This window comes from Hyperolius riggenbachi, chromosome 1, assembly GCF_040937935.1.
Source record: "Hyperolius riggenbachi isolate aHypRig1 chromosome 1, aHypRig1.pri, whole genome shotgun sequence".
NCBI lineage: Eukaryota > Metazoa > Chordata > Amphibia > Anura > Hyperoliidae > Hyperolius > Hyperolius riggenbachi.
The window spans coordinates 577,069,953-577,088,124 of NC_090646.1; the positions used below are offsets into that span (position 1 = coordinate 577,069,953).

General features: G+C 40.8%; 1 protein-coding gene across 3 annotated transcripts in view; it reads right to left on the reverse strand.

The window, feature by feature from the left end:
* Positions 1-18,172, reverse strand: part of LOC137527425 (V-type proton ATPase subunit S1-like protein) — an 89,100-nt gene that overhangs the window by 66,595 nt on the left and 4,333 nt on the right. The window contains exon 1 of one of the 3 annotated variants that reach the window (XM_068247939.1): positions 3,733-4,225. The exons of the other annotated variants lie outside the window; for them this stretch is intronic. Coding sequence (XP_068104040.1) covers positions 3,733-3,922 — 190 coding nt within the window. The 5' untranslated portion in view covers positions 3,923-4,225. Of the gene's footprint in view, positions 1-3,732; positions 4,226-18,172 lie in introns of those variants that run through there. 3 annotated transcript variants of the gene reach the window in all.

Genomic DNA, 18,172 nt, shown 5'->3' on the forward strand with positions numbered 1-18,172 from the left:
TCAGTAGGAGCGGTATGCATCAGGACTCATGCCCACACATCACAGTAGCCACCATTTTAACAGGGCACTTCTGCTGGAGTATCCTTTAACCACTTCCCTACTAAGGGTTTCCGGCGCTCCTCCCATACATTCGCTCATAACTTTATAGCTACAGTGGTGTGAAAAACTATTTGCCCCCTTCCTGATTTCTTATTCTTTTGCATGTTTGTCACACTTAAATGTTTCTGCTCATCAAAAACCGTTAACTATTAGTCAAAGATAACATAATTGAACACAAAATGAAGTTTTAAATGATGCATGGCCCTGTGTGAAAAAGTGATTGCCCCCCTTGTTAAAAAATAACTTAACTGTGGTTTATCACACCTGAGTTCAATTTCTGTAGTCACCCCCAGGCCTGATTACTGCCACACCTGTTTCAATCAAGAAATCACTTAAATAGGAGCTATCTGATACAGAGAAGTAGACCAAAAGCACCTCAAAAGCTAGACATCCAAATAAATTCAGGAACAAATGAGAACAAAAGTACTGTAATTGAGATCTATCAGTCTGGTAAAGGTTATAAAGCAATTTCTAAAGCTTTGGGACTCCAGCCAACCACAGTGAAAGCCATTATCCACAAATGGCAAAAACATGGAACAGTGATGAACCTTCCCAGGAGTGGCCGGCCGACCCAAATTACCCCAAGAGCGCAGAGAAAACTCATCCGAGAGGCTACAAAAGACCCCAGGACAACATCTAAAGAACTGCAGGCCTCACTTGCCTCAATTAAGGTCAGTGTTCACGACTCCACCATAAGAAAGAGACTGGGCAAAAACGGCCTGCATAGCAGATATCCAAGGCGCAAACCACTTTTAAGCAAAAAGAACATTAAGGCTCGTCTCAATTTTGCTATAAACCATCTCAAGGATTGCCAAGACTTTTGGGAAAATACCTTGTGGACCGACGAGACAAAAGTTGAACTTTTTGTAAGGTGCGTGTCCCGTTACATCTGGCATAGAAGTAACACAGCATTTCAGCAAAAGAACATCATACCAACAGTAAAATATGGTGGTTGTAGTGTGATGGTCTGGGGTTGTTTTACTGCTTCAGGCCCTGGAAGGCTTGCTGTGATAGATGGAACCATGAATTCTACTGTCTACCAAAAAATCCTGAAGGAGAATGTCCGGCCATCTGTTCGTCAACTCAAGCTGAAGCGATCTTGGGTGCTGCAGCAGGACAATGACCCAAAACACACAGGCAAATCCACCTCTGAATGGCTGAAGAAAAACAAAATGAAGACTTTGGAGTGGAGTGGCCTAGTCAAAGTCCTGACCTGAATCCTATTGAGATGTTGTGGCATGAACTTAAAAAGGCGGTTCATGCTAGAAAACCCTCAAAAAAAGCTGAATTACAACAATTCTGCAAAGATGAGTGGCCCAACATTCCTCCAGAGCGCTGTAAAAGACTTGTTGCAAGTTATCGCAAACGCTTGATTGCAGTTATTGCTGCTAAGGGTGGCCCAACCAGTTATTAGGTTCAGGGGGCAATTTTTTTTTCACACAGGGCCATGTAGGTTTTGAGGGGTTTTTTTCTCACTAAATAATAAAAACCATCATTTAAAACTGCATTTTGTGTTCAATTATGTTATCTTTGACTAATAGTTAACGGTTTTTGATGAGCAGAAACATTTAAGTGTGACAAACATGCAAAAGAATAAGAAATCAGGAAGGGGGCAAATAGTTTTTCACATTACTGTACATATCACAATGAAATGGTCTATAGTTTTTTTTTTTTCCCGCTACCAATTAGGCTTTCTTTGGGTGGTACATTTTGCTAAGAATTATTTTATTCTAAATGCAGCGAATAATAATAAAAAAATGAAACATAAATTATTTCTCAATTTTCGGCCATTATAGTTTTAAAATAACACGTTCTACTAAAACCCACACATTTTATTTGCCCTTTTGTCCCAGTTATTGCAACGTTACCCTAGTACAGTGTATGGTGACAACATTTTATTTGTAAATAAAGGTGTATTTTTTCTGTTTTGTGTCACTCACTAATTACAAGCCCATAAATGCAAAAATAACAGTAATATAACATCATGTAAAAAAGTTCAGTCTCTAAGGTAACGATCCATGTATTTATTTTAATTGCCATTTTTTATGCAAATATTTTATTTGAGTTGGAGTGTGTGTGTGTGTGTGTGTGTGTGTGTGTGTGGGGGGGGGGGGGGGGGGGGGGGGTAGGGGGTAGGGGGGCAAGGGGTTAATTTCAATGGTATATCTGTATTTTTTTTTTTAATGTATGTAGGTGTAATTTTTAATATTTTGCCAGAAGATGTCCCCACATTTTTATGTGTTACTAACTTTTTTACAATGACCGCAGGCATCTCATTGATGCCAGTGATCATTGACATGAGGACATTGACATGAGGACTTAGATCAATGAATGGGAACTGCAATCCCATTCACTGATCTCCCCACTACCGGGTGGCGATGAGAACGTGTGTGGGAATGCGCCGCGGCTGTCCACAGCAATAGACGAATATCTAAGTCCCTGGGCAGGAACTGAGGTCCTGCAGGTTGTAGATATACCGTCTAAAAATATTAGGTGATTAAAAGACAAATGAAACGAGAGGGATATGGTGGCTGCTGTATTTATTTTCCTTTTAAAGGGAATATCCAGGCAAAAAAAAAAAAATTAGTTTCACTTACCTGGGGCTTCTAACATCCCCATGCAGCCATCCTGTGCCCTCGTAGTCAATCACTGCTGCTCCAGACAACCGCTGTCAGCTTGCCGACCTCGGAGGTCGGCGGGTCGCATGCGTACATTTTTACACATTCCCGACAGTGCAGGAAGATTAACGCATACATTTTTACGCGTTAGTGGTGCCATGCGTACATTTTTACGCATGGCACCACTAACGCACAAAAATGTATGCGTTAATCTTCCTGCACTATCGGGAATGCGTAAAAATGTATGCATGCGGCCTGCCGACCTCCGAGGTCGGCAAGCTGACAGCGGGGGTCTGGAGCAGCAGTGATTGACTAAGAGAGCACAGGATGGCTGCATGGGGATGTTAGAAGCCCCAGGTAAGTGAAACTCATTTTTTATTTTTTTTTGCGTGGATATTCCCTTTAAGCAATATCAGTTGCCTGGCTATTCTGCAGATCCTCTGCCTCCAAAACATTTAGCCATAAACCCTGAGCAAGTATATGCAGATCTGGAGTTTCTGACATTATTGACAAGATTAGCTGCATCTACTAGAGCCAAATAGCTCAGCAGGGCTGACAGGCAACACGTATAGTTTAAAAGTAAATAAATATGGCAGCCTCCATATTCTTCTAATTTCACTGGTCCTTTAAGTCAATGGCCCACAATGAGCATGCACATCAGATGTTTGGACTCTGGTGTAACTCCACTGGCTGCATTCTTATTGCAGGTGTGTGTGACTCAAAAACAACTAAAGCTAAAAGCTCAGCATGACAACCAGGTAACTAGCATTGCCTATAAGGTAATGAATATGGTAGCCTCTCTGTATTCTTCTCGCTTCAGGATCCGTTTAAATATATTGACTGTGCTAACTGCCCAGCAGTGTTAGACAAAAAAGGTGACACGAAATTGCAATTGGTGGTCACCGTGAACTTGTGAGTTTTGTTCTTTATTATGATTTTCATGAGTTAGACTCAAGTTTGTACTAGACAACATGCTGGTTATGGATTAAATGAAGCAAACTTCAGAATTACGCACCTTTGTCAGCCTTTTCCTGTCTCTCCAGATGGTCCCAGTTGCTGAAGACGGCGCTGCACACATCTTCCCACAGACGGTCTTTCACAAACTTGTTAGAATATGCTGGAGATTTAAGATCATAAAGCCCAGGCCTAGCCTGGATCTCAGCAATTAGCTGGTCTGCATCAACATGGACCCGGGAATACGCCATTTTCCAAATAGATGCAGATTATCCTGGCCCATTCAGGATTCTGAGGATTGCTGCAGATTATCTTGGAGAATGTAGTTTTTGTAATGTGGATAGTTACAATGAAATTTTTGCAGGGTCCGTCCATGAGCAGATAAAGGTCATGTAGATGTAATTCTCTAGATAGATAATTTCTTTCTTGAGAAAGTCGGTAACTGGTTGCATGTCATTAAGCTGCATACATTTCAGCAGAGTCGTTGGATCGTCTCCTGAATCCACACAACGGCCTCATGACGGAACAGTGTGCCGTACGGCTCCCCTGCTCTTCCCATACATTCTTGATGCCTCTTCTTGACATTGCTGGAAACAGAGCTTGACCTTTCATTCAACATTGTGATTTCATTCAGATGTGATTAAAAACGCTGGTTCGAAAGTAGACAAAGAAAGTGCACATTCATGATTGCAATAGGTGAACACCAACAGCGACTGCCAGCATTACATATTACAGATTGTGACTGGTGAACAGTAAGTGCCATTCTGGTCACATGACTATTTGGCCTCCAGCCCTGAAAAAGGGATACATAGCTCCCAACTGTCCCTTTTTCATAAGGACAGTCCCTCTTAGGGAACAAAATCGCTCTGTCCCTCTATATTCCTCATTTGTCCCTCTTTCAGGACTAATATACACTCCGCCACCATAGAGTCTGTCCTGTGCTCCTCTATACTCGTATGGTATGCTGGCGCCACCACCAGCGACAGATACAAAATTCAGAGGGTCATCAGATCAGCGGAGAGAATAATTGGGAAACCCCTCCCCCTCTGGAGCTCATCCACAACTCTAGGATGTGCTCTAGGGCAACAAAGATTGCTAATGACCGATCTCACCCGGGTCATCGCTTCCTCCAACGGCTCCCATCGGGACGGAGGCTCCGTGCCATCCCTACCAAGACGTCAAGGCACAGAGACACCTTCTTCCCCACAGCGGTGAGACTCCTGAACTCCCTATAAGTACCATGACGCTCCCCTCACACTTGTAGAAAGCACCTACTTAGCTGTCTACTACCCATGGTACATGAGTGTTTTTATTACTGCGATCAGACTGTGTTATCTTGTTTTGCTTCTTGATATGTTACTGTCTCAAGGTTTTTCTTACTCTGTCACGTCTCTGACGTAACTTATTGCCTGCGCACTGTGTTACGTTTGTCTCTGCTGTAACTTTTTATTTATTTTGTGAGCTGCCCTGTGATGCTAAAACCAATTCCGGGCATGGCCCAGTCATGCTTGGTGAAATAAACTGATTCTGATATGTAAATATAAGTATTTTATATGTAGTGGTTAGCACTTTTGCCTTGCAGTGCTGGGTCCCCAGTTCGAATCACAGCCAGGGCACTATCTGCATGGAGTTATGTTCTCCCCTTGTCTACATACAAATAAGTTAATCATGTCCCCCCTAAATTGCCCCTTGACTATGATACATACACTAACCGATATAAACCTATGACTGTGGTAGGGATTTGCTTGTGAGCCCCTCTGAGGGACAGTTAAAGTGATAACGCTATATACTCTGCACAGCGCTATGAAAGGTATCGGAGCTATATAAATACTAAATAATAATAATAATAATAACAGAGATGGAAGGGGAATGGAGGACAGTTTAGAGTAGGTTTGCATTTCAAGAAGCCCTGAGATGGCAACTGGAAACACAACCAAAAGAGGGGCGTGGCCTGGAGGCAGAGCTGAATGGCTGTGTGAGTCTGCAGCTCTGAGAGACACACTGCTAAAGCAACTCACAGCACCTCCAAAAATCAGATTTTTTGCAGCAAGATCGAGGGGGAACACTCTCTGACCATCATGGACCCCAGAAGAATCACTCCTAAGAGGAAGAAAGACTCCCCTAAGCCGAGGAAGCTTGAGGCCTGGTACACAGATCCAGACCAAGATGGCCGCCGCCATGAGGGAAGAAGAAGCAGCAGCAGCTACTACCAGGGTGAGCAGAACGACCCACTACCGCGGCGAAACGCCTTCTCACCCCTCTACCACCTGGAGGATACAAAAACCGCCGCTCAATTCCCCCCAGAACCGGAGAACGAAGGTGGGTCCCGCGGGCAGAATTTACGCATGCGGAGTAGCGCACGCGTACTTTCACGCGTACAATTTGATGACGAACGCGTACATGTAAGGGATCCACGCGTACAATCTAGCGGCCAACGCGTATTTTCACCAGAACATCCAGGCGTACAAACAGAAGCCCAACGCGTATTTCCAGGCGACCAAAGCCAAGATGATACTGAAGAAGATGAAGATGACTCTTCCACATCTCCCTCTACCCGTAGTCCAGCCAAATCCAAGAAAAGACTGGAAAATCAAGAGGATCTGGAAGAACAGAATTTCCCGGACTTGATCGAGAAATTTCCGAATTCTGATCAACCCATTACCCAAACCTTTTTCAGGGACTTTATGATCTCCTTCCAGAAAATGATCCAATCAACAATGCAAGCTGAAGTGAGGAAGTTGACGGATCAATTTACACAGTTTGCGATCTCTACAGATAAAAGAATGCATACGGTCGAGCAAAAGGTGAAACAATTCGCTCAAGCACACAATGAACTTGTGGACTCACACAATGAGGTATACGAAGACGTCCAATGGATGAAAGAAAAAATAATCGACTCAGAGGACCGTAATAGACGTAACAACGTCAAGATCAGAGGCATACCTGAATCAGTCACCACGGAAGGATTACAAGAATATGTTAAAGACATAATCAAAACCACACTTCCAAATGTTCCTGACTCGGAGTTGGTTTTGGATCGTACACATAGACTGCCGAAACCCAGTTTTCTCCCTGAAAAAGTTCCTCGAGATGTCATCACTCGGGTGCACTTTTACCACGTAAAGGATCAATTTCTGGCCTCAACAAGGAAAGGGAAAAAACTCCCAGATCCCTACCAAGAACTGACTCTTTATTCTGACTTATCGCAGATGACCTTGAAAGCTAGAAGGGAGTTTGGCCCAATTACCGCGACGCTAAGACAAAATAACATTGCCTACCAATGGGGTTTCCCAACCAAACTCCTACTAAGAGAAAATGGAAGGATCATCGCTCTACATTCTCCTAAAGAAGGATTTGAACTGCTACACCGATGGAAACTTCAGACTGTGAACGTGAACGTTAAAGAAAGGAGACTTGCCCTTCCTCCTGCAGAAACCCAACAAATGGAATGGACCCATGAGAAACCAGAGGGTGAGAAATCCTCCTCAGCAAGTGGAGGAACTTAAAACTACACTCAGTGGTCTCATGCCACAAACTTTCCCCCTAACAGGACCTTCTCCTCGGGATACTTATCCCCCTTTTCTGCTTTCAGAGGAGAATCCCCTGATAATCCTTGGAAAGGATTAGGTCTTTTAGACCCATGGTAATTGATGCATGCAACATGTTACACTGCAATGTTCTTTTTCTTGTTGTTGTGTGTTTTCTATTTTTCAGCAACTGTTACAGGATCCAGCTTCTAACTTGTTCAAAAAGCTACTACTTTTGGAACTGGTCCTACGATAAGTATAAGTACAAATATGCACTATATGGTCTCATATTCCAATTAACCAACTTTCTTTCCACCAGCTATGGACTACATAAGATATGTTTCTTGTTTAACAGAATTCTTTCAATTATTTGTTTGAGGTTTTATACTGACGGCTTCGACCTAAAAATGTTTGTATCATGTAACTGCAATTCTAAAAAAAAGAATGTCGCAAAAACTTAATATTCTCTCCCTAAATGTGAGAGGAGTAAACTCCTATAGGAAAAGATTCTTAGTTAATAAATTAGTTAAAGATGAAAAAGTAGACTTATTATGTCTCCAAGAGACACATTTAAATTCCAAAGGGGCAGCTAAGTTTAAACTGCAGAACTTCTCTAAGATCTACCACGCCACTCTACCTAGCAAAAAGAAAAGAGGAGTATGTATTGCAATACGCGATTCATTAGGATTCGAACAGATAGATACATATAGCAGCATAGATGGTAGACTGGTGGTCGTTGTGGGGAAAATTAACTCTCAAGAATACACAATAGCAAATATTTATTCCCCCAACTTGCATCAGTCTAGCTTCTTAAACAAAAAATTAAACAAAATTACGAAGATGAAGAAAGGTGCATTGGTTATCACGGGAGATTTGAATGCAGTCACAGACCCATCATTAGATCGCTCTTGCACCATAAGAAAAAACCCGGCTAACATACAATCTAATCTAGCTAACTTCGAATTATATGATGTATGGAGATGTCTGCACCCACAAAGTAGACAATACACCTTCTTCTCTTCTATCTATCACTCTTTTACTAGGATTGACTATATCCTAACAGACAAATTTACTCTCCCCTTGTTTTCAGATGTGGAAATAGGAAGTAGAATATGGTCAGACCATGCCCCACTATCAGCTAAAATTGATTTACAGGGACCTCCCTGTAATAATACCTCATGGAGAATGAACAAAACAGTTCTTCATTCTGAACACTCTTTTCCTAGTATCAAAAAAGACCTAGAGGAGTACTTTAGGTTTAACGACACAGAGGGAATCTCTAGATCTACCCTATGGAATGCGCATAAAGCATACATTCGAGGTATCTTTATGAAACACAGTGCAATTTTAAAAAGAAAATTCAGGGAAAAAACTGACAAATTACTTAATGAATTAAAATCTTTGGAGAAAGAAGTATCTATGAACAAGAGGAAAGACTTAATATCAAAATTAGAACGAACAAGACAAGAATTGGCAGAAAACTTGTATGATCAATATGACAAGTGGCAATCCATACTAAAAGAGAATTGGTACTCGGACAGAAATAAAGCTGGGAAAGCCATGGCTTTAAAAATCAAAGGCCGTAGAGTCAAACAGAGAATTATAAAAATTAAAAACCCCATTTCAAATATTATCGTTCACCACCCGAATGACATAGTAGACTCCCTTGCCACATATTATAAAAAATTATACAACCTTAGTGAGGACCCCCAAACACATTCCCCAGACCAACAGGAGATTGATCATTATTTAGAAAAGATTAACTTACCTCAACTATCAGACTTTGAAATTAAACAAATCAATATCCCATTCACCCAACAAGAGGTAGAATTAGCAATTAAAGCCTTAAAAAAGGACAAGGCGCCGGGAGTTGACGGCTTTGTGAATGATTATTATAAGAAATTTACCGACATCTTATCCAAACCTCTAGTAGATATGTTTAATGAGGTGGCAACTCTCGGCGTCTTTCCCAAAGAATCTCTCTCTGCAGTAATCACTACTATCCCTAAAGAAGGGAAAGACCCCACAGATCCAGGGAACTATAGACCCATCTCTTTATTAAATACCGACCTCAAGCTATATGCTCGCATAATAGCTAACAGATTAACTCCCCTTATTCCGCAACTAATTAAACCCGACCAATCAGGCTTTGTCAAAGGAAGAGGAACAAACGATAGCACTAGGAAAGCCCTTGCTCTTATGCATGAAATTAAACTCTGTCGGACGCCTACCCTCTTCGTCTCTTTAGACGCGGAGAAGGCGTTCGACAGAGTTAACTGGAAATATATGTCCAGCGTCTTAACCAAATTCGGTTGTATAGGTACTATGCATAAAGCTATAATGGCCCTTTACTCAAACCCCTCAGCAAGAGTCCTGTCATCTGGAACTATGTCTTCTCCATTTAATATTACAAACGGAACTCGTCAGGGATGTCCCTTATCCCCTTTGATTTTTATTATGACCATGGAACCCCTGGCGCAAAAAATTAGAGATAACAAAAAAATACATGGTATACAATTAAAAGATTCAGAGACTAAAATTGGATTATTTGCTGATGATGTCTTGTTGTATCTACAAAAGCCAAAAATATCTTTAACAAATTTAAAATCAGAACTTGATGAATTCTCCAAAATATCCTATTACAAACTAAACGAGAATAAAACAGTGGTTATGCCATGCAATGTCCAATCAAAAGCAATCCAAGATCTTAAAGACTCCTGTACATTCACCTGGACTGACAAATCCATCAAATATCTCGGTATCTTCCTTACACCATCGATTTCCTTACTATACAAGGAAAACTTTGACCCATGGATCAACAAATTAAAACTCAAATTAGAAGCGTTATCAAAATTAGAATTTTCATGGATGGGCAGGTCTGCCGCTTTCAAAATGATGATATTACCACAATTTTTGTATCTATTTAGAAATATTCCAATTAAAATCCCCCAAAAATTCTTTTCCTCTATCCAGAAACAGATCAATAAATTTGTTCTGATGAACAAGTCCTCAAGGCTATCACACAAAATTCTCACCACTCACACCTCTGAAATGGGCATTGGTGTGCCAGATATAGAAAAATACTACAAAGCCACTATACTGGAGCAATCCAGAGCAATCTGGACTAAAGATGACACAAAACACTGGGTATCAATCGAAGAATCTCAACTACCTGATAATGATTTTACCACATTCCTAGAATCCAGATTAAATTGGAAAGTACCACCAAAAGTATCTAACCCTATTACTGCCAACACCTTAAGAATTTGGAAAGAATTCACAAAACTTTGCAAGAAAGACCCACTAGCCAAACCCAAAAAAATACCTTTAATAAATCTGAACATGGCCTTGAGAAACTTATCAGTGAACAATTGGATTGATCATGGTATAGAATGGATAGATGATTTGTTGAACAATATGGAGATCAGATCTTTTGAAGATCTTGTATCTACTTATAACATACCCATAATTGATAAACCAAAATACTTTAGAATACGCAAATTTTTGACAAAACACGAATCTAATCCTATTTCACTTCCTCCCCAAATTGGGAAACTACTTGATCCCCAAAACTATAAATCTAAAGGTACTTCAATATTCTATAGATCACTTTTGTCCCTAAAAGACGAAACCCCGAAATGGCAGCTAAGGAAATGGCAGGAGATCTTACAAGAGGATATAGAACAAGATGATTGGGCATTAGCATATAGATCCTTAAAAAAGACAAGCCACTGTATATCTCATCATGAGAATTTTATCAAACTTATCTGGCAATGGTACCTTACCCCAGAGAAAATCGCAAAATTCGACGATAAAGTGTCTCCCATGTGTTGGAGAAATTGTAATAACACAGGTTCTCTTGTTCATATTTTCTGGAATTGCCCAAAGATTCATAAATTATGGAAAGAAATTACTCAACTTCTTAAAAAATTGCCTGTGTCTCTCTCAAACATTCCACCAGGAATGGCTCTGCTGCATTTAAAAACCACGGACCTGCCTTCTAGAGAAAGGCTAATTTTCAACCACATCATGATCACTACCAAAATCTGCATCGCAGAAAACTGGAAATCTCCAGTAATCCCAACAACTATAGAAATTATAAAAAGAGTGGAATCAAACTTATTAGCGGAAAAAGCTTGGGCTTTAAGATGCGGAGATGTACAGTCCTTTCTGGACAAGGCAAGTCAGTGGTCAATTATTTATCCTGAAACTAAACTCTTTAACCAGTAGACTCCCCCAACCTCCCTCTCACATTCAAAAATTCAAGGTCGACATTGTCAGAAGGAAGCTTATGATTCAAACTCATTCCCCCATAGCTGAAAGTACTATCCTATAAAGAGACCCACATTTAGTGAACAAGACCAGCTCATAAAGCTGCATACATTAGACTAATCTAGGGTACTCACCTTAGATTCATTCATTTAGCTTAGCTTAGCTTAGTTTTAGTTTAGTTTAGTCTTAGTCTTAGTCTGTTTTTGTTTTAGTTAGTTACTAACTGCAAACTGTCAAACCTAACAATGAGTTATATTAGATGGGAAATAGTCATACCTCATGAGGAATGACATAATGACACAACATGAAGCTGTTGGAACCACCATTCCCTATACCGCATTATATTTCACCAGACCTAAGAATCCATAAAGCAATAATACAATATGTGGACGCGTCCTTGGGGATCTCTGTAGGCGGGTAGGACCCCCATTTCCCTAAGGTACAGCTCCACCAAACATCTCTTTTTAAGTACAATAGACAAAGGTGAAATATTTAAAATCATTGATTAACACCCTTCAATGCCCAGTACATACAACCAAGATAAAAATCCAACAACCATCTTAACAAAAAAACCCTATCATAACAACAGTTTATCTGTCTATATGATATGATGTAATAATGCTATAACTGTTGTAATGAATAAAAACCACGGCAATATACCATGGGATGTATGTAATAATGAGATGCTATGACTCATATAATGTTTTATATACTATGTAATATCTGTTGTTTACTCAATGTGTCATTCATTTGACCACTGTATGTTTAATTTGAAAAATTTTCCAATAAAAAATATTGTGATTGGAAACACAACCAAAAACTCAGTAATGAGACAATTCCAGTAATAGGATGAAAACTTACGGCCCCCACTGACACAAGCCCTCTGAACTCGTCTCAGTTCACCGATCCCTTGGGTGTTGAATGTGTGAAATTGAGTTTTTGTGAGATCACAGCTATTTCTGTTACCAGGTGTCTGTTCAGTGTACAGACATCTTCATTACACTGTAACTGCTCCGGTGAAAAACCATTGTACAAATATAAAATCCTGTATACAATACAGTATAATAATAATAGTTTGCGTGAGCTCTGAGTAAACCAGCAGATGGTGTTGCTGAAACACAAAACACAGAAGCTGAACAAAAGTGTGAGTCTTATCCAAATCACCTTAACGACTACACTGAATCTGGCTAGGAAGCTTATTAGTGTTATTAAGTGTCAAGTCCGGCTTATTAGGCTGTGTTATCCAATAAGTAGGCTGACTTTGTTGCTTATCTCTTTCCTGAACTAGAAACCCTTCAAGAAAAAGAAGATTTACTTTTACTAATGTGTTTATGAAATGACTTTTAATTTAAATGACAATAATAAGAAAAGACAATAAAGAGAAAGGGAGCCAAGGGCTCTTTACAGTAAACATTTTCTCACAAGTGCTTTCTCATCCCCAAAATACCTTTTCAGCACCTAGTAAATGGAAAAGAGATAGAAATTTAGTAAGAAATTAAATATCAAACTTAAAGGAAACCTGTAAGGACTTAAAAAAAAGGAGTTTAAATGTATTGCCTGGGGCTTCTACCAGCCCCTTGCAGACGTCCTGTGCCCACACCAGGACAAAACCATCCTCCGGACCCCCGCCACGGCTAAGTTTCATTAACACTGACTTGCAAGTTGACGGCCACTGCGCGCGTCCTCGTTTGCACTCCCATTGCCAGGAGCAAACTGTGCAGGCGCAGTATGAGAAAGCCTTGTACTGCGCTTGCACAGGACGCTAATGACGATGAGAGAGCGAACCAGGTTGTGTGGCTGGGTAGTGAACTGGTTAGGCTCTGACAAAGGAGACCAGGGTTCGAATCTCTCCTCTTTCTGTTCAGTAAGCCAGCATCTTTCAGTAAAGGGTCCTTGAACAAGCTTTCCTAACACTGCAGAGTGGCCTACTGAGCACACTCTTAGTAGCTGCAACTCTTGAGCGCTTTGAGTCCAACAGGAGAAAAGCGCTATATAAGTGTTAGGATTATTATATTACATGGGGCTATTCATAGCATAATACTTATCACTTCACTGGAAGAATGCTTTAAGTGTGTTTAACTACTTTACCCCCAGCGGTACGAATCTCTCCGCCCCTTTTTTCCCTCCTAAAAAACCAGGGACGGAGAAATCCGTACCTTCCGCGCTACCGCCGCTGTCCGCGCTCCTGCCGCTCGTGCGCGCGCACCCGCCGCTCGTGCACGCCGCCGCCTGCTCGCCCGGAGATCAATGAACGGGAAAATCCATTCCCGTTCGTTGATCTAAGCCCCCGCAATGATCTGCTGCTTCTTTCAGAAACAGCGCGATCATTGTGAGTCTCCCAGCCTCCTACTGCTTCCTGTAAGCGTCCTTCCGGACGCTTACAGGTCGCATGTAAACAAACACTCTGTGGCCATCTTGTGGCCAAATAGTAAACTACACCCTAAAAGCATTTTACATATACAAACATTACATTTACACAATAAATTAACTCATTACCTCCCACACTCCCCAATTTTTAATTTTTTTTGTAATTAAAAAAAAAAAAATACAATAAAAAAAAAAACATAAATAGTTACCTTAGGGACTGAACTTTTTAAATATTTATGTCAAGAGGGTATAACACTGTTACTTTATAAACTGCGGGCTTGTAATTAGAGATGGATGCAAAACTGAAAAAAATGCACCTTTATTTCCAAATAAAATATTGTCGCCAAACATTGAGATAGGGACATAATTTAAATGGTTTTATAACCGGGACAAATGGGTTAATACATTTCATGGGTTTTAATTACAGTAGCATGCTTTATTTAAAAACTATAATGGCCGAAAACTGAAAAATAATAATTTTTTCCCACATTTTTTCCTATTTCCCCATTAAAACACATTTAGAATAAAATAATTCTTGGCATAATGTCCCACCTAAAGAAAGCCTAATTGGTGGCAAAAAAAACAAGATATAGTTCATTTCATTGGGATAAGTAATAATAAAGTTATAGACGAATGAATGGAAGGAGCGCTGAAAGGTGAAAATTGCTCTGGTGGTCAGGGGGTAAAACCCCTCAGTGGTGAAGTGGTTAAAGTAGCTTTAAACAAGATCCTAATCAATAATACAGTATACCTAAATCATTTTTACACCATATTTAAGATACAGACATACACTGTATAACCCCTTTGTATGTACAGTACAAGCTGTTACCCTGTGCCTATACTGACAGCAAAAAAGCTCTGATGTCTCTTTGAATAATGTGTTTTAAGAATATACCGTGCTCACTACTTTATACTGTAAACACTGGCAAAAATAAGCTTTTTTTTAAATAATTTTTTATAACAAAAGCAAAATCAGTGATAGGAGTACACTGCATTATACTCTAAACCTCAAGTTATTTTAAGCACACTACCATTTGATGTCAACAGTTTTTTAAGGGTGGATTCACACTGCATGTGCTTTTAGCAGATGCACAATGGTGTTGACAGACACTGACTAGTGCGTTTTTGCATTTGCTAACACTTTCACTGGCCCTTGAGGAACAAATCTCGAGTAAGTAGCTCCATAGGGCTGCAGCAGAATTGATTAGCAACACCAGAAAGCGTCAGACTTGGAGTATGAACCAGCCTCAAGAACTGTAGTGAAAATAACATAGGGAATAAAATTAGTGATTTTTTACAGTATTAATTATTCAATCAGCGTTTGCTCATTGTAAAATCTTTCCTCTCCCTAATTTACATTCTGAAATGTATCACTGGTGGTGACATCTTTAGTCCTGCCAGGTGATCCGTACGGAATGTTCGTTTACTGAGAGTTGCACAAAGGGTGACATTGCTTGCTTGGCAGTTGGAGAAAGCCGTTATTTCCCACAATGCAATGAGGTTCACAAACAGAAACTGTCAAAGCCAGGGCCCTGACATCACACTGTGGGAGGGGTTTCACCACAATATCATACAGAAGTCCCTGATGATCTATTTGCAAAAAGGTAAAGATTTCTCGTGAGAAAGGCGCTTTCGGCTACGGATACGGAGGAAGTTCCTCTTTACAGTGGTATGAAACTCAGCATTTCTTCTTTACTCTAAAAGACTATTTACAGCATAAAACCAACTTCCAGATATAAATTGGTAGCAGAATTACATTCAAATGGTAAGTCTTGGTTCCCACTTGTGGTGCCAGTGGTAGCGAGCCGCTCTGATGGTCAGCTGTGGTCCGGCTGGAGCCGGGAGCAGATGTATTACCACCATAGGCTATTTGGGGAACACATCTGCTCTTCCAAGATTATCGTAGACTGCACAGATGTGCGGCCCACTTACCGCAACGGATCCAATAGATCCATTGCAGACTGACAAGTGGGAACAGTTCATGTATATAAAATAGGAACCATTCACTTTCAGTTTTGCGATAAGCGGAGAACGGACAAAAAATGTCTATTCTCAGCTCAAGTGGGAACACAGCACTTTCTTATTCAGTGGGAAGCTTAGCTCTGATGCCAAAGATGAAGAAGTGATTACATTATCTTGTTTACGTTTTCTTATCAGCCAACATTTGTAAAAATTCCAGCAAATGCTTCAGCTAAACAGAAGCAGAAACAAGAAGCATATTTTCAGTGCAAACATTATATTGTATAAATACATCAGCTATGCAATAAAATGTAATGGCAGATTTCAGAGCAGATAAACTGTACTTTGGGAACTTGTAATTTGTAAATGGATGACACTTGAGCACAAAAGCAAATATGATAATTGTATAAGTAATAACAAGTAGGAAACACATTTTTGTTGAATGTTATGTCAGTGTTTAATCCCGCTTTGCCCCAGCATTATGCTATCTCTGTAATTCTAGCACACAGCACCAGTTTAACAGTCCTACACATCATCCAGTGCCAGAATGACAAGAAACTCAATTCTAATCAAAGTGTCGTTCTTGTCATTTAGGAGTCAGATCATATGGGGAGAAATGGTTTTACTTCAAAGGCTACAGTGATTTTTACCATCTAGCTGGCAATCATGGCAACACACATAGCAGAAGGCTAGGTTCACCCATGAGACTAAATGTTTACCTAATGAGCACTTGTGCTTAAATACATTTTTTAACTAAGACGTGCTTTATACATGATGCATTATTTGGCAGTACTTGAAATTGTTAAGATAATTGTACTCTTGATTGCAGAAGTACCCATTTCAGTTCACAAATCACTGGGTACACTACAGATTTTATAGAGATAAAACATTTACATACTCCACATGCATCCAATATTCATTTATAATAAATATTCCTGTACAACAATTAAAGTATTAACAAATACAACTCAGAAAAACACGGGTGTACTATACTTGAGTCTATAGAAGAAGAGCTGGTCCACACTAGGTCCGGAAACGTATCCGTGGCTGCGTTTTTCAAACCTGATGAAAAACGGAGTCCCGGATACTAATGTTTAAAATAGCAGCCAGCCTCACCCAAGTAAAAAACGGATCCGTCTGCGTTTGCGGGGACCCGTTTTCAAAACCTGAACGGAAGGTCCGGACCTGCTGCATTTTCACGCAACGGATCAGGACCACGGATACACGCAGGGGTAGTGAAAAGCAATGAGAAAACGCATCTCCAGCTCCACAGGCAAAAAACGGATGTGAAAACGGATAGCCTGAGCTTTCTGATTGGCCCAAAAAAATCCTCCCACTCCTTCCTAATGATAGAGACGTTTTCTGTCAGGGAAAAACTGAACGGAAACTGAACGGAAACTGATGCAAAACTGATGCACTTTCATCAGTTTGCAGTACGTGGGTACTTCCCCTAATCTTCCCCGGATCCGGACTGCAGTGTCCGTCCTGCAACTGTGTCTAGTGTGGACCCAGCCGAAGACAAAAATCAAGAAGAATAAGTTATTAGACCAAAAGTCCATCCAGTGGTCAATTCTTAAGTGCTCCGTCCATATCGGTCACGCTGTCCTATAATCTTTCCTTAAAGGGATACTGTAGGGGGTCGGGGGAAAAGGAGTTGAACTTACCCGGGGCTTCTAACGGTCCCCCGCAGACATCCTGTGCCCGCGCAGCCACTCACTGATGCTCCGGCCCCGCCTCCGGTTCACTTCTGGAATTTCAGACTTTAAAGTCTGAAAACCACTGCGCCTGCGTTGCCATGTCCTCAATCCTGTTGATGTCACCAGGAGTGTACTGCGCAGACACAGACCATACTGGGCTTGCGCAGTATGCTCCTGGTGACATCAGCGGGATCGAGGACACGGCAACGTAGGTGCAGTGGTTTTCAGACTTTAAAGTCTGAAATTCTAGAACTGAACCGGAGGCGGGGACGGAGCATCAGTGAGTGGCTGCGCGGGCACAGGATGTCTGCGGGGGACCATTAGAAGCCCCGGGTAAGTTCAACTCATTTTCCCCCGACCCCCTTTAGTGTCCCTTTAAAATCGCAAAGCTTCATTTTAGGCCGTCAGAATGTAAAATGTGAAAGAGTTGCAGACATGCCACTTCCTTCAGGCCTAGGGTGTGGTTATGTGACCTCACACAGGAAACGGAGTAACACACAAGACCTGTGACCCCTAGATCCAAGGATTGATCACTTGCAACAGACGCTGACCATAACTAGACCCAGGAACTGACCAGCACTGGACACTAAGGTTGGCACAGCATACTCAAGGATTGACAACCACTCATGCAAGGACAAATTATTGCTACAGCCAGCAAGTGACCATCACCAGACCTAAA